Source organism: Miniopterus schreibersii (assembly GCF_964146895.1).
Source record: "Miniopterus schreibersii genome assembly, chromosome: 21".
Classification (NCBI taxonomy): Eukaryota; Metazoa; Chordata; class Mammalia; order Chiroptera; family Miniopteridae; genus Miniopterus; species Miniopterus schreibersii.
Window position 1 is genome coordinate 15,146,451 of NC_138123.1, and position 16,273 is coordinate 15,162,723.

A 16,273-nucleotide genomic window follows, 5' to 3' on the forward strand; every position below is an offset into this window, starting at 1 on the left:
GTATAGGACTTAGTGAGTCTTACATTTCCACACAGGCCCTGGTCAGGATGGCAGTGGTGCTAAGGGACTGAAGGAGGAAGGAATGTGGACAAGCTGCATGCTTACAAGAGAGATTTTTGGACTCTCCTCCCTGCCCTCCCCCATTTTTTCCTCTTAGCCAGCATTCAGAATTTCAGTGTTGGGATACAATATCTTTATTAATCTAGAATCTCTGTGAAATCCATGTAAATTACTAATTGATCTTTGGGGAGTCTTGTAGTAGATGGGCACTCATTCCGCTTGCATTTTTCATTATTTGCGTGGCTGTTTTGTTTTCTGAAAAACCTTACCGGATGTTCCAGAACACACTGGTCTTCGGTGTTATCTTCTGATCTACAAAGGGCAGGGCTGCCAAACTGAACAATAACAAAGGTCTCTTCCTGAATTATTCAGGTGTGAATTTAAGACAGAGATGAAAACCACGATGTTTGTTCTGTATTGTTTTCTCATTTATTGTAAATGTACTAGTTTTTAAACTCGCTCTTTCATACTTATTTTTTCATTTAAATTATAATATTTAAAAAATATTTTCCTATTTCTATTTCATTTCACTAGAATTTCAGATTTTACTTTTTCATAAACCTAAACTTTGTACATGTGAGATGTTAGAAGCAGCCTCTTAGGTGCCAGCTCACTTGTTTGTACATGTTGAGATGGACCGAGGTATGTAAACTAATCTTCCAAATTGCCTGGAATTATTTTCCCAACACCTAATAGACACACCCTGGGATTTGGTTCAGCCTTGTGCATGTAAAGTGTTTGTTAGTAACATTTAGTTGTCAGTAAATGCACAGTCCCTTCGAGTGCTGTCCTAATAGAACCTTAAAGGGTAACCTAAAAGTGCTCTTCATAACGTACTTCAGAGAAAGCACCTTTATTTAAACCATAATGTCTTATTTAAAATGTTATAGTTCTGTAAGTGTTTTATTTTCAGTAGTACTGCTGCTGCTTGCTACTTTCTTTATTTTCATAGGTATTTACAGGTAGGATCCTGCTTGATGCTTATGGCAGGACAAAAGTACCACTTTTCCACCAAACTCCTACTCATCCTTCAAGGTCCAGCTCACATTCTTCTAGTGTGAGTACACACTGGATCAAGGGACCTTTTTGTGCTGTGGACCTTTTTGGGAGACATAAAATATTTTTTAAAACAGGAAATAAAACATATTACATTACAAAGAAAATTTAGTAACATTGAAGTGAAAATATTTTAAAATTATATAGTTGTATATATTTTAAAATAAAAAAGATCTAATAAGTGGTTCTAATAACTACTAAAATTTGAGGCAGTGATAAGAATAAATGATTTTTTAAGATAACTGTGACAATTGTAAAACAGAACAAAAATATCCGATTTTTATCATTGACAGGGTACTGTGACTATGACTGTGGTTTGTTGCCTGGATTTATAATTGAAGGAAATACTGAGTTTTGATTAGTGTTAGTGAAAATAATAATTTCCCATTTATTTCAGTTAGCTATTGATGGATGACCAAGCACCCCCCCCCCCCCCCCGAACTTGCAGCTTAAAACCACCACTTTATGGCTTGTGAATCTGTGTCTCGGGTGTGGGCAGGGCTCAGTGAGATGGTTGCCTCTGTCCAAGTGATGTTGGCTAGAGGATCCGAGATGGCCTTGCACAGCTGCGGACTTGGTGCTGGTCCTTGATGGGGGTGGACTTGGGCCTCCTCTCGTCACCCTCTCCTTGGGTTCATCTCTCTGTACACGGCCTTTCACTGCAGGCCAGCAGGAGCTCCTTACACAGCCTCTGGACTCCAGGATGGTGAAAGTGGAGGCGGCAGTGCCTCTCAAGCCCCAGGCTTCACTCTGCTGGTAAAAACAAGTCATTGGGTGAGTCCATGCTCTAGAGGAGGGGAGTGGACTCCACTCACTGATGGGACAAGTGGAAAAGCCGAATTGCCAAAGGGGACGTGGGTTGAGTGGCCTATGGAAACAGTCTGCCAATTCACCTGTTTGCCACATCAGTTCATGTCTCTTCCTCATGCAGAACCCACTCTCCACCTTCAGGAGTCTCACCCCTGTTGCAGCATTGGCTGAGTCCAGGTGTTGCCATCTAAAGTACTCCAGATCCCAGAGCGGCTCCTTGGGTGCAGTTTTGGTGCAGATGCTTGGAAGGGGCTCTGGACCTGAGACTGGTGGAGTCGGGAGCCCTCCTCATGCCCTGTGTGCAGTGATGAGAGGGAAAGAATAACTGTAGGAGACATTCCTGTTCAAAAGGCAAGAGGGAGAAGCCCACAGCTCACTGACCTGAAAGCTTCTGAGCTCCTGTCACCCTGGGCATGAGTGTTCCCTGCGTAGGCCACTTTTGCTTCCTGGAAGCATATCTTTTCAGTAAACACAAGAGCCCTAGATGGTCTGTGTGTGGAAGCAGTTAAGGTTTGGTTGTCTCTACTGTGTAGATTTGTTCTACATTAATCCAGACACAGTTTCCACAGTGGCAGTGCTCTGTCTTGCTCTCTACCCACCAGGCAGGTCAGACTCAGCATGTGGCAAGAGTCCTCTGCCTTTCCCCAAACTCAGCATGTCATGTTCATGGGGTGAAACTACTGGGCCAAGATGGTTAGGTGGACATATCCAAGCTTGCTTAATGTAGCAGGTTTTGTTTTTTCTGGGAGGGGGTCAGCATGCTAAATTGTCACCAAAGATGGCTGGCAAAAATTGTTCCAGCTCTTATTCAAGCCTGTGGCTTCTCCCAGCAAGAGTTAGAGGCAGTTTCTCTTGCCTTGAATCTAGGTTTCCTGTACCTGGCTCTGACAGGTAGCAGAAGTGATGTGTCAGTTCTGTCATTGGCTTTGTGTAAGAGGCTGTGCAGTTTCTGTGTTCACTCTCTAGAAAGCCCATCACCACCTGCAAAGTCTAAATACCCTGCTGGGAAAAGAGGCCCAGCAGTCCCCTGCCCTTCCAGCCACCCTCGCCCAGGGGCCAGGAGTCTGTGGAGCCACCTTGGATGGTTCCCCTCAACCAGCTCCTTGCTGAATGCAGCCACATCATGACTCCAGTGGACACCATGAAACAGGACACTCAGCTGAGCCAAGCTCACCCACAGAATTCTGAGGAACCCCAAGTCAGTGTTTTGGCCTGCATGGCCTCTTACACAAAGCCTAGTCCCAGAACTGACATGACATCACTTCTACTACCTGTCAGAGCCAGGCACAGGGCACCTAAGTTCAAGGCACTCTACTTGCGGGTAGCTTTAGGGAGCAGCAGGTAATGGGCAGATACCATCATGCCTGCAGTGCTGGGTGACTTCACCCTGCATACATCTATAGTCACATTTTCTCTTATCAAAACTGTACATAGTTCATATGATGACATTGTGTTGTCACTGATGGTGATAAGACCTGCTACAGGAACACTTCTTAAAGAGCCTGGGGATTATTGCTTAAATTTAGAGTATGGCCTCTAGGCTATCCCAGTATGTCAACATATGTTGATTTCAATAATGTATTGTTGTTGTTTTTTTAATCCTTACCAGAGGATATTTTTTCATTGCTTTTCAGAGAGAGTGAAAAGGAGAGAAAAACATCTATGTGAGAGAGACACATCAATTGGTTGCCTCCCACATTCACCCTGACTGGAGCTGGGGATCGAGGTTGCAACTGCTAGAAATCGAACCCGGGACACTTTAGTCCGCAGGCTGACACTCTTAACTACTGAGCCAAACTGGCTAGGGCTATTTCAATAATATATTAGATGCAATAACTGTATGTATCCTCACAATGTTCCTAGCAACATTGTGATGCTTTATATTTTATTATGGTTTATTTAATCCTTATAAGTAACTTCACTTGGTGGGGCTTTATCAATGAGGAAACTTAGGCTAAAAATGTGAAATCAGTTGCCTGAGGTCGTACAGCTGGTAGGTCATGGAGCCAGGTTTGCCCAGCTCTACATGTGCTGCCCCATCCCCTTCTCACTCCCTCCCCCCGTCTTAGGAATGCTAGCTAGGATTTTAATTTAACAAAATTAGCAATCCAAGATTTTTGGTCTGTAACAGAAGACACCAGTGTCCCCACCTGAGACAGGGTGGATTAGATGAGCGTTCCGTAAGGTGGGACACAAGGCCCACCCATGTCAGAATCCCCTGAGCATTGTTTGAAAGGAGCCGATTCCTGGGCCCCAGCCCAGCTGCAGAACCAGCCTCGGTGCTGCCGTCCAGGGAGCTTTCCAGATAGCTTCCTGCTCTTTAGGTTACATTTCAAAAGCCCGAGACTCGATAATCTCTGAGGTAGATTCCTGTGAACTTTTAAAAAGTGATACCAGCTCTGTTTCATCTCTTTAGCCGAGTGATGGAATTGCTCTTATTAACAGAACTGTGCTCTTCACAGCATGAGCCTTTCCAGCGTTTAAAACGCAGTTTCTAGGCAGCTTGTGGTAGTCAGTGATCCTCTCAGATCCCAATAGACTCACAACTCGATTTTGCTGCAGCTGAGAATTTAATTTCCTGCACCATCAGTTTCCCCCTCCACTGGGTTATTTTCGTCAACATACAGGTTTGATACCTCCCCCCTGAAAACACTCCCTTCCGGTCCGCCTCCCTTCAGGTGCCCCTGCTCCCCCACCCCTTTGGCAGTGGAACTGGCAGGAGGAGCTGTCTGTGCTCCCTGGCCTCACTCCCTGGCCCCGCATCGGGCCCTGGCCCCTGCCGCACCCCCGCCCTTACCTCTGCTTGTAGGTTCAGGGACCAGCCTCATGTCACCTTCAGGCTTTCGTAGCACCGGTCATAGTTGTCCACATTCATCATTGGCTCCAGGGCACCACTCCTGGGATCTGACAACCTCCAGGTGACTTACCTGAGTCACTTCTAGCTCATGGGGATCATGTTCCTTTCACAACCTGGTCATCTCTATGGACCCACTTCCCAGAAAAAGTGTGTGTATGTTTATATCGGCAGAATTTACCACGAACATGAGCTTATCCTTTTGATTACGGGGACATCTAGGAAGGTTTGATTCCTTTGAGTTAAAGGCTGTAAGCCACAATAATGTTTCTAATACAGTTTTTGGCAATTCATGTATTTCATCATTTCTATAAAGTGATCAAATGATAATATTAACATTTACAACTGTTACTGTCATTGCCATGAGGGGATGCTGAAGGCCGAGACTTAATGGGCCTCCCGACCTGTTTTGAATCTCCGGGAAAGCCTGACGGCCGCTGCACACAGCATTAGAATTACCATTTCTGTTAAATCCTGCTAGAGATCGATTTTATTTTATTATTTTGTTAATCCTCCCCCGAGGGTATCTTTTCCATTGCTTTTCAGAGAGAGTGGGATGGAGGGAGGGTGAGAGAGACATCGATGTGAGAGACACACCAATTGGCTGCCTCCCACATGCGCCCCCGACTGGGGGTGGGGAGCGAACCCGGGTGCGTGCCCTTACCCAGGAATCGAACCCTTCAGTGTGTGGGCTGATGCTCTAACCCTGAGGACACGGGCCAGGGCCTGCTAGAGACTGCTATGGAAAACTGCTGTAAAGCCTGAATATCAATTGTGAAGTATCCTGTGTTTCTGTAGAATATTCTCACCTGCTCTTTTTTAGCCCCATATTTAAGCTTTTAAAATGTATTTAGTTCAAGGTATTTAAAAGATTTTGTGCACAAATGTTCTCATTTCTTTGTATCCTTATGCAGTCTTTACTCATCTGTAAGGGTGACTATAATGGTATGTACAGTTCAGTTCAGTTTCTAGATATCTTAACATTTTGTGAGTAGCTTTATTAAGTATTACAGCTAGAATGTTTAATCTATCGGGTTTACTTACTATTTTCTGTTCAGCTGGGCATTTTTATGGTTTCCAGAGTTCCTCAATTAGACATAAATGCTATTACACAGAATCTTTGTAAATGCAGTTTTGTTGCTATTTTAAAATCACTGCCGGCTGACCGATTTCCAGGAGTGTGATGATATAATCAAAACAAGCCCACCCTTACAGTCTTGAAGTCTTGAAGCTGTTAGAATCTTTCTTCATTTTTGTGTTTTGCTGAAAAGTTTTCATTATTTGAACTTGCATTTCTTAATCATTAACAGGGTGAAACTCTCCCCCATGATTCAGTGCTTGTGTTTATTCATGTGAATTATCTGTTTAAACTGTGGGATTTTACAGGTCTGCCTAAGTTCACAACCCTGGATATCAAGCACGTCAGTCATATACGTTTTTAGTATATTATCTTTTATGCTGATTCTGATTTTTCAGCATACAGAAAATTTTGAAATCCTTCAGACACTGCATTTCTGGCCATTCTTGGTGGTCGATATATATTTTTAATTGTTTAATTGCTTTTATTTGCTAATATATTTGTAAATAAGTTTATAAATGCAGTATTCACATTTGTGGCAGGGTGTGTAAGGGATTTGGCATGCGTCATTTCATTTAAATGTCTCCATGGATGTTTACTCTGCTCCATTTCTCTCCTTTCCAGTCACCCAACAGGAGGGTCCTTTATTCGTCCAAACAAAGCAAACTTTGGAGTAGACTTTCTCACTGCACTCAGGAACCGCTACGAAGATGAACCAGAGGGAGACGGGAAAAAGCAAATGGTTACAATTGGAAAAAGACCTGTGGAAACTATTGGTTTTGACTCTGTTATAAAAAAGCAAAGGTGAGTGGACTTAATAATGGAAGAGCTGACTCTCAGTCCCTTCAGGGCAGGGGGGCAAGTTCACCGGACCCTAGAGGGCGCTCAGAGCTCCACTTCCTAAGGGGCCTGTGCTTCCGCACAGACAGCAAATTGAAATCACAGGAATCCAGGTTTCAAGTATCCAGGGAAATTAAAATCCTTACTTCAGCTCTGGGTTGTTGGTCTTTTCTAGATTGGAATTAAAACATTGATTTACCCAATATTAATATTTATACCATACCATCTGGTATTGACTATTAAGTAACTGAGGTTGACACTCTGGTCCTTTCCTGTGTCGTGGTGACATTTCTAGCTGGTTGATGTCTGAGTGGAGACAGAAGTATAAATTATTATCTGAGCCATGTAGCTGCACACCCGTATCACCTGGTCCCATCCCAGACCTGCTGAGTCAGAATTCCCTGGGCTCTCGCCTTTAAGTACTCAAATTATTATGTAGCTGCCTGAAGGGCATGAAACAATGCATTTTAAAGCTGCAGAGTACAAACAGCCTCTGTTGTCTGAAACTCTGTACACTGATTCTCTAGAGGCCCATTGCTCATTCTGATGAACTGTTGGAATCAGGGAGAGTGGAAGCTGTTCACACAAAAGCTCGAGAACCTTCCAGGTTTCACAGGTTTAGTGATGGTCAGCACTGTGGTTTGGCCTGATCTGGGTGAGGAGTCCTAGAAGTCACCCCTGGTGGCCACTGTGGAGAGTGGGTTTGCAGCCTCTTGGCGAGGCTTGCAATTTTTGTTTCTAAAGTAAAGGAGTTAAACTCTTTTGTTCAAAGTAAAGTTATTTGTATCTTCTTGTTTCTGATATTATTATTAAGATTTAACATAATGCAGAATTAAAGTGTATATGGGGGCAATGTGGAAGAGTAAATTCATTTCTTTTTCTGTTGTTAACCCTCACCTGAGGATATATATATATATATTTTGTTAAATATATCTTTATTGATTTTTAGAGAGTGGAAAGGAGGGAAAAAGGGAGGGAGGAGAGAGAGACATCAATTGACTCTGCAACCAATCGATGGTTGTCGGGGATCGAACCTGCAACCCAGGTACATGCCCTTGACTAGGAATTGAACCTGAGACCCTTTGGTGTGTGGGCTGATGCTCTGACTACTTGACCACACTGGCCAGGGCATAAAATTCATTTCTTGATAGCTCTGCTTAGATGACCAGCTCTTTTCTAAAAACTCAATAAATCAAGATTTCTAAAATGGCAACAACTTGCCCTGGCCGGTGTGGCTCAGTTGGTTGAGCATCGGCCAGTGCACCTAAACGTCGCTGGTTTGATCCCAGTCAGGTTTCATCCCCTACTTGATGTTTCTCTCTCTCTCCCTCTCCCCCCCCCCAAAAGTCAATAAAAACATTAAAAAAATAAAATAAAATGACTTTATTTTTTGTTCATTACAAAACAATATACATTGTTGAGAATTTAGAAAATATAAATTGAAAAAAAGAAAGTCACAACTAATGCCACCATCAAGAGGTAACTATCACAAATGTTTCTTGCTGTGTACCCTGCTTCATAGGGTTAGAGTTCTTTGCTTTAGTTTTTCCATTTAAGATGCAAATATTTAAGTATCTTTTACCCCCAAAGAGGCACTTTTTTTCCTTATTGGCTCATCTCTGTCAGAGAATACCATGGGCTCTGTGAATATCAACAAACTGCAGACACGCTTTCCTTCCTAGTTTATAATCAACTGCATAACTTGTGATTTTTTCTGGTGTATGACCCTCCTACCCGAGTGTCACTGTGTTCAGTAGGTAGCTAGTTAGTTCTTGGAAGGGACCCAGCGTTGGTGTCAGTCAGGCTGCGTTCAGGTGTCAGCGAAGCCACCTTCCATCTGACACAAGTTAGAGCTGATGTTGCGAAGCCTCCGCTTCATCATCTACGAAACGATGCCTGAGCTGCCAGAGCTGCTGTGACAGGTGAGGTGGTGCGGAGAATGGTGCTCGCCGGTGTTAGGGACGGAAACCCAGGCCGCGTGTTAGCTCCTGAGAATGTGCAGCCGACCCACTTTGAGTTTGCAGTTCTAAGAGAGGACTTAGAGTGAAGAAATCCAGACCGAATAGAAAGCACTGTGCGTGATTTCCGGTGGAGATGGCTTTGCACCTCACGTCCCGGCACTGCACTGTGGGGTGCTTTCAGTCTTAGCGGGAAACAGTGACATCTGCTGGACACAGTGTGGCCTTCCGGTTTGAGGCCCTTCACAGTTTCGGGATGTTCCTGCCGGTAATTCCTTTGTGGGCTGGCAGATTTTGCAAACCGGGCTTTTGGCGGCTGCTGTGATGAAGAGCAAGTGTGTCCTGAGGAGGATCCTCGAGCAGGAGGCGGAGGTGGTGGCCCGGCTGATTGCTGCGCTGGGAAGTTATGCCGTCGGTGCCCAACAGCCCCGAGTTGCTGGGACATAAATACTCTTTGAGTTGTTTGACCCTGACCGCTTACTAAGTGCAATGCTCAGGGTCTTTTCTGGCCGAGGGGCACCATGAAAAAATGGCTGAAACACCAAGGGCCTGTGAACTGAGAGGGTTTGGAGCTTCTGCCCTGGGAGTTCCTGCTGCGACTGTGCCCTGGTTTGATGATTGACAGCTCATGCCTTGCATGTTAGCTTAGTGTTTCCACAAAGGTTGTCGGTTTTGTTTATTGTTACAAATGCTTATAAAATAACTGACTGTATGTCACACAATATCCTAAGAGTTTCACAAATACTAAATGATAGCATTTATTTAATAAAAAAATTATTATTTTAAAAAATGTATCTTTTTTGATTTCAGAGAGAGGAAGGGAGAGGGAGACAGAGAAACATCAATGATTAGAGTCATTGATCAGCTGCCTCCTGCACGCCACCGACTGGGAACTGAGCCTGCAACCCGGGCTGGGAATCGAACCACAATCTCCTGGATCCTAGGTCGATGCTCAATAGCTGAGCCACTCCAGTCTGGGCACTAAATGATAGCATTTAGGAAAAATTGTGAAATGCACATAACACAGAATGTGCCACCTTAACCACGTTAAAGTGCACAGCTGAGCGGCATTAGTACATCCTCACTGTCATGACTGTCCACCTCCAGAACCTTTTCACCTGGCAAAACAGAAGCTCTGTCCCCATTAAACACTAGCTCCCCCCCTCCAGCCCCTGGCACCCACCCTTCTGCTTTCTGTCTCCAGGAATTTGACTCCTCTAGGGATCTGGTAGGAGAGAAATCAGTGTTCTTTTGTGACCAGCTCCCATTTCACTCATGTTGTAACGCAGCAGGATCTCTTTCCCCTTTAAGGCTGAGTAGGAACACTCTGGTATAGATGGGCCCCACTGTGTTTGCCCCTCAGCCACTGGTGGGCACTTGGGATGCTTTCAGGCTTTGGCTGTTGTGAGTGAACATGGGTGGACCTCAGCATTTGAAAGATGTGGAACCTGAGGCGGAGGTGGTGGAATTGAGATTTGAACCCAGGCCATCTGGCTCCAGATTCTGTGTTCTAGACACTCTTAGGCACAGTAACACGTGGGCTGTTTTAATAAATCGAAAACACAGATTCTCTACACTGAAAAATGGCTTCTGCCCTGGCTGGAAGTGGGTCAGTGGGTTGGGCATCTCCCGTGCACCAGGGGTCTCTGGTTCGCTTCCCAGTTGGGGCCCATGCCCAGGTTGTGGGTTCAGCCCCCCGTTGAGGTGTGTATCGGAGGCAGCTGATAGATGTTTCTCTCTCAATCGATTTTTCTCTCTCCCCCTATCCCTTTCTCTCTCTCGCTAAAATAAATAAAAAGCTCTTTTTAAAAAAAAAAAAATTGGCTTCTGAGAGCAGGTAGTGAGCGGAGGCGGCCCATGCTCACCCCCTAGGATGTGTCCTGAGGGAGCCTCACATGTGGGTGCAAGAAGTAGGCGCCGGCGCTTCCTTCGCTCTGTTGGAATCATCTGAACGCCAGCAGAGAAGAACCCAGTTAGCTGTGGTCTATTCGGAGTAAGAGCCTGTAGGATGTGAAGGTGAATGTCCTGGGCACACGTTGCTGATCCAGCTAAATCCCTGCCAACAGCACACTCGACAAAAAAGTAGTTCACAGGAGGGTGTATACAGTAGGATCCCTTCTATATTAGGTTTAGTAATATCCAAAAATAGTCTAATTCTTTAGGGACATGGAAATATATCGTGAAACTGTTAAGAAATGTTTAAGATATAAAAGGCTGATACTTGATGTAGTTAAATTGAACCATGACTATTGCTGATCATGGCTCAGGCTAGCCTGCATTGACAGTTACAATCTAAGAATTTTTAAAATGAGATCCTGAAGTTTTTGTTTAATTGCATCAATTTCTGTATTTATGTGAATTTATAAGCCAGTAAGTTTTGAATGAGGTTAATCTTGTCTAATATAAGTAAATGAGTCTGTAGACTGATTGCCCCAAACTAAAAAGTACAGTACCTGGAATTGTGTTCTTAATGGTTGTAGTGTTGGTAAAGCACTAATACGCAGAAAATGAAGGAATTACACAGTGCAAAAAAAAAGATTACACACGAAATGTAGCACCCTGGGCCCTGAGGGGCGGGGAAGGGGAGGGGTGTCATGGGAAGGGAAGCAGGCCAGTTGTCTGTGATGTTTGTAAAGCTTCATTCCTTTCTTCGTTTTTTCAGTAATGCTTTATTTTTTAAGTTGCATTGCAAGTACTGGTATTTGTTAATTTGGTACCTTGTTATATGCCTGAGGTGCTTTTTAATTTTTTAAGAGGCCAGTGGACAGGTCCTTGTTTACATGTCCATGTGAACTCTTTCATGCAGCCGGCTGAGCGAGCTGCGAGACATTTCCTTGAGGAGCTGTGCCGTGAGCCGTGCTGGCGACAAAGGAGCCATTGCCGAGGTGTGTCCCAGTATCCTTTCAGTGGTCACTTGCAACTGGACCCTGACCGACTCTGCAGGTCGGCCACCCCACCCCGTCTGTCGTCCCTGGCTTCCTTCCTGACAGCGGCCCAGTTAACAGGCAGCTGATGCCCAGATAATTGTCTACTTTCCCAGCCCCTCTGATGTTGGGTGAAGCAGCGATGACCCTGGCCAGTGAGGGCCAACGTGGATTTCTGGGTGGGGGTCCTTGAAAGGGGACAGGGACTGGCATCTGCCTCTGCCCCTCCCCGCCCCTCCCGCCCGCCTTCAGCGCAGTCAGGACACCCAGGCCCAGCTGCTGGGACGAGGGCAGGTGGGGAGAGCAGAGGAGGGGCGAGTCCTCAGTCTGGGGCCACGGGGCAGCTCCAGCAGCCTCCATGTGAGTCAGAAAGTAAACTGCTCCCTTTGAGGCGGTTTCGTGCGGCTGAGTAGTGTCCTTACAGCGCCTCAGAGCAGCGTTTCCAGCATGTGTCCTCTGCACCTTCTCCTACGAGTGGTTCCCATCTGTTGCCTTTATGCCCACAACTAAAATACAGGAGGAGCAGCCTGTGGCCAACAGGCAGGCAGGGTGTCATGTAGGGGCTTAAATGAGCACCCAGAGTGTCACCATTGAAAACACGACAGCTGCCCTCGCTGGTGTGGCTCAGTGGCTTAGAGTGTTGGCCCGCGGACTGAAGGGTTCCAGGTTCGATTCCGGCCAAGGGCAGGCACCTCAGTTGCAACCTCGATCCATGGCCCTGTTCGGGGTACATGTGGGAAACAAGCAATCGATTTGTCTCTCTCACATCGATGTTTTTCTCTCCCCCCCTTCCACTCTTTCTAAAAAAGCAATGGAAAAAATATCCTCAGGTGAGGATTGAAAACAAAACCAAGCGTGACAGCTTTCTCAGGCGGGCACAGCTTGTTTGCGGCCAGGCCAAGCCACCCTTCTGTGCGTTCCCTCCACTCCCTTCCATCTTCCTGGTCCCCTGAAGACCTTCCCAGTCCGTATCTGCCCAGAGGCAGCTCCCAGCCAGCCAGCCCTGGGACCGATGCCCGGTGTGGGTGAAACCTACTCTTCGCACAGCCGGCTGTGGTGGGGACCCCCTGCTGCTTCTCGGGGCTAAGAAAAGGGTCGCGGGTTGAGGCTGCCTTAGTTTTAAATTTACACCTGTCCATCGCACGAGGCTGCAGTCACCACCTCTCTGTGCCCCGGTTTTCTAATGTGAAAAGGGAAACTCATACAGCACCTAGCGAGACACCTGGGGCCTCAGCAGCAGCAGCTCTGGGCACCCCCCCTCACCCCCGTCCCCTCCCTGCTCTCTCCCAGCTCAGCCTCCAGTGCGCAGCGACCACCCCCTGGGACCTGTGAGCCTCACTCCTGCGCTGCACGGGGTTCACCGCCCACCTGCTGCGTCCTACCCAGACCCTCCCTTCCAGACTCCTCTCCAGCTGGGTACTTGATGCTCCTGTTGGGGTGTCTTAGTCATCTCAGATTTCACACTCGTGGGACTTTAAGTCCCCTCACACCTGCTCAGCAAACCAGTCACTGTGGCCCCGCCAAGACCTGGGTGTTGTCCTTGAGGCTTCCCCCCATCCACACCCACCAGCAACCCATCGGCTCTGCTTTTCTGTTAGACCAGGCCTGACACTTCTCATCCCTGCAGGCCCAGCTTGCTCCAGGGACCCTCCTGCTCCATCTTCCTTCCCTGCAGCCTGTTTATTATGTGAACACAATGACCTTTGAAAGACTGGTCAGGTCGCCTTCCTGGCTCCAAGTCCCCCCCGCACCTCCTGGTTCAGGTGGAGGCTGGCAGCTCCTGGGCGGCCTGCAAGGCCCTCCATGGCCCAGCCTGGCTCTGCCACCTTTGTGAGCCCAGTTCCAGCACCCGGCCCTCTGCAGGCACCCCGGTGCTTGCTGTCCCATCAGAGGCCAACCCTTCTTACCTCTGGGCCTTGACTGATGTCCTTTCCTCTGCCAGATACTCTTCTCTGAGATGGCCTGCCCTCGCCCCCTCTAGTTCCCTGCACATGTCACTCAGTGGAGAAGGTGGTCTTCCTTGACCACCGTTGTCTGTCACCACCATCCTGCGTGTCCTGCTCACTGCTCGGGGCACGTGTCTGGCAGCTCCAGATGCTCGTGTGCAGTGACCGCCTTCCCCTCTGAGAGCCGGTTCACTGCCATTCTCCCGGCCCCAGGTTGATTGTGGAGCAGATGAGTGTGAGGGTCTCCTTGGGCTGGTCCCGCCTGCTCTGAGCTTCCCTTCATCCCTCTGCCCAGGGCCTTTGCTGTGTCCCTTCTCTTTTTTTTTGGTTAATCCTCACCTGAGGATATTTTTTCCATCAATTTTTGGAGAGAGAGAGAAACACCGATGTGAGAGAGACATTGACCAGTTGTCTGCCACATACGCCCCATCCAGGGCCAGGGATCTAACCTGCAACCCACGTACATGCCTTGCCCTTGACCAGGAATCAAACCCACAACCCTTTGGTGTGCAGGCTGATGCTCCAACCACTGAGCTACACCGGCCGGGCTGTGTCCCTTCTTGATGGCCCTGCCTCCACTGCCCTCAGTGTCCAGCTCAGGTACCTTTCTCTTTTTATCCTGCTAGTTTACGCTTCCCTGAATTCCTGTACCAGGGACAGTGGGTGTCATAGCAACTGTATCCAACCTGCAGGAGTCCCTCTGAATGGCCAGATGAGTCTTTGTACTTTTGAGCATTTGTCTGCGCTAACCTGTTGTCTCTCTTGGAGATGCCACCGATGATTTGGGGGTTCCTGCAGTGCAGAGGGTAGGGGGTGAGCTGTCGGAAAAGCTGCCAGGGCTCCATGTAAGGCTGCTGCTGACAGTGCCAGGAGCAGCGCCTGGGGACACCTTGGGTGCCTAATAAATCACAAGTAACATCACTGGTATTTCTCTGTTGGATGATGTGAGGATGGTGTAGTGATGACAGGTTCTCATTCCTTTGGCTGTAGCTGTTTGTCTCTAGTTTGCAGTAACTGACAGCTTTTTAGTTTCTGGATGAACAGCTGGATGATTTAAAGAGGTAAAAGTAGTGTGTGCAGAACAGAGACACAGGGTGCAGATCCCATGCTCCGAGTTAAGAGGGAACCATTGTTCTGTCGGTTGTAAATCTTTCTGGGTTACTGTCTCTTAACGTGCTTTTAAGATATTAGAGTCGTCGATTTGTCACAAAACCTGCTGTCAGCATGGGATGAAGTCACAGAAATTGCTGATCAGCTCAGACACCTGGAAGTCCTTGATCTCAGGTAGGAACTCTTCGTACCTAATTTGTTACCTGATCTAAACGCCTCGCTCCCTCCCAGCATCTCTGTGGGAAGGGTGCCTAGTTAAATTTACCTAGTTTATTCTAAATTTTTCTTTAGCCTCTTTCATATTTGCTTCTTACAGTTTTTCAGTGGTCCCATGAGGTGCTTCATTAATTGGGGATGTGTGTTACTTTTGATGGGTGGGGCTGGGGTAGGTGATGCACTGAGTGAGCCTGACCATGAGCCGTGGCCCGTTGGGGTTGCTGCTATTTAACTGGGGAGTAGAGGTGATAGCAAAAGTGCTGCTTCATTCGGAAGCTTCTGGCCTAAGTGCTGTAGGAATAATTCCATTGGAATCATTTCAGTTCTGATAAGGATTTGTCACTAGTCTATGTGACATAGGTTAGTTTTAGTAATGTCAGTTTCCCAGGTCTTTTCCATATTTGATTAGTTTTAATCTCAGAACCTAAGGGCAGACTGTTTAAAGTAGCAAAGTTTTAGCCCACGATCGAGCCTGTGGGTGAGACCTGAGTGGGCGCCGGCTTCCCAGGGTCCAGAGCGCTCCTTGGGAAGCTGGATGCTGCCCTGCAGATGCCTGGGCCTGTTTCAGGAGACCCGACGCCTCACCCACCTGCCCCGACCCCGGGAAACGTCTTTGCATGTCAGATACCAAAAAGTTGTATATCGTAAAACATTAAAAATTAGGTAGTCTGGACTCACTTTTGTTTGATAGAATTTTAAGGTTGAAACAGTCCAGACTGCTTGCTGAATCCGTTGCTGCCTGCAGGGATGCCTCAGTTGGGCCCACTGCACAGCAGCGAGCTCGTCGCATCTGCTTTTTCCACACAGTGAAAACAAACTGCGGTTTCCCTCTGAGTCACCATCTCCGGCCGGAACGTTTTCCACACTGAAGGTCTTGGTCCTCAGCGGGACAGGAATAAAGTGGGTCGAGGTAATCCTGTCTCTGGTTTATTACCCAGTGATAAGCACTGTTAAGTTATTGGCTTAATAGAGAATCGAAGCATGACTGTGGCCTCGTTTTAATCACCGTTACCCACATAGTAGGATTCTTTAAGCTGCCTACAGAATCGTAGGGGGAGGTAGGATTCTGCGTCTGGGAGTCGATATTCTCGGCTCAGTCTGACCTGCTCTGGTGTCTCCACGAACTGCGGCTGTGCAGTGCGTGCAGGGACTGCGTCCTGAGCTCTCAAAGCTTTAGAGTTAGTGCTCACTGAGCATTCGGCCGTTTTCCCAAAGTGTTCTCAGGGTGGAGAGCAAGCAGTCGGAAGTTCTCACGTCCTGTTCCTGCTAGAAGTTCAGCTCCAGGACCCACTGTTCATTGTGACACCTGGGAGGCTCGAGGTCCTGGCCCGCCCAGCACTTGTCACTGTACTGCTGCTTCCTCAGGGGCCAGCTGCCTTCACACGCCCAGAACATTCCACTGTCAGACAAGTGCAGAGAAG

The 16,273-nt window shown here is 47.3% G+C and overlaps 1 protein-coding gene across 11 annotated transcripts in view; it reads left to right on the top strand.

Annotated features, from left to right (window-relative positions):
• Positions 1-16,273, top strand: part of TBCE (tubulin folding cofactor E) — a 70,867-nt gene that overhangs the window by 44,706 nt on the left and 9,888 nt on the right. For all 11 annotated transcript variants that reach the window (XM_081123899.1, XM_081123903.1, XM_081123898.1 and 8 more), the window contains 4 exons: positions 6,483-6,662; positions 11,463-11,551; positions 14,711-14,810; positions 15,660-15,762. In XM_081123899.1, coding sequence (XP_080980025.1) covers positions 6,598-6,662; positions 11,463-11,551; positions 14,711-14,810; positions 15,660-15,762 — 357 coding nt within the window. In that variant the 5' untranslated portion in view covers positions 6,483-6,597. The remainder of the gene's footprint in view (positions 1-6,482; positions 6,663-11,462; positions 11,552-14,710; positions 14,811-15,659; positions 15,763-16,273) is intronic.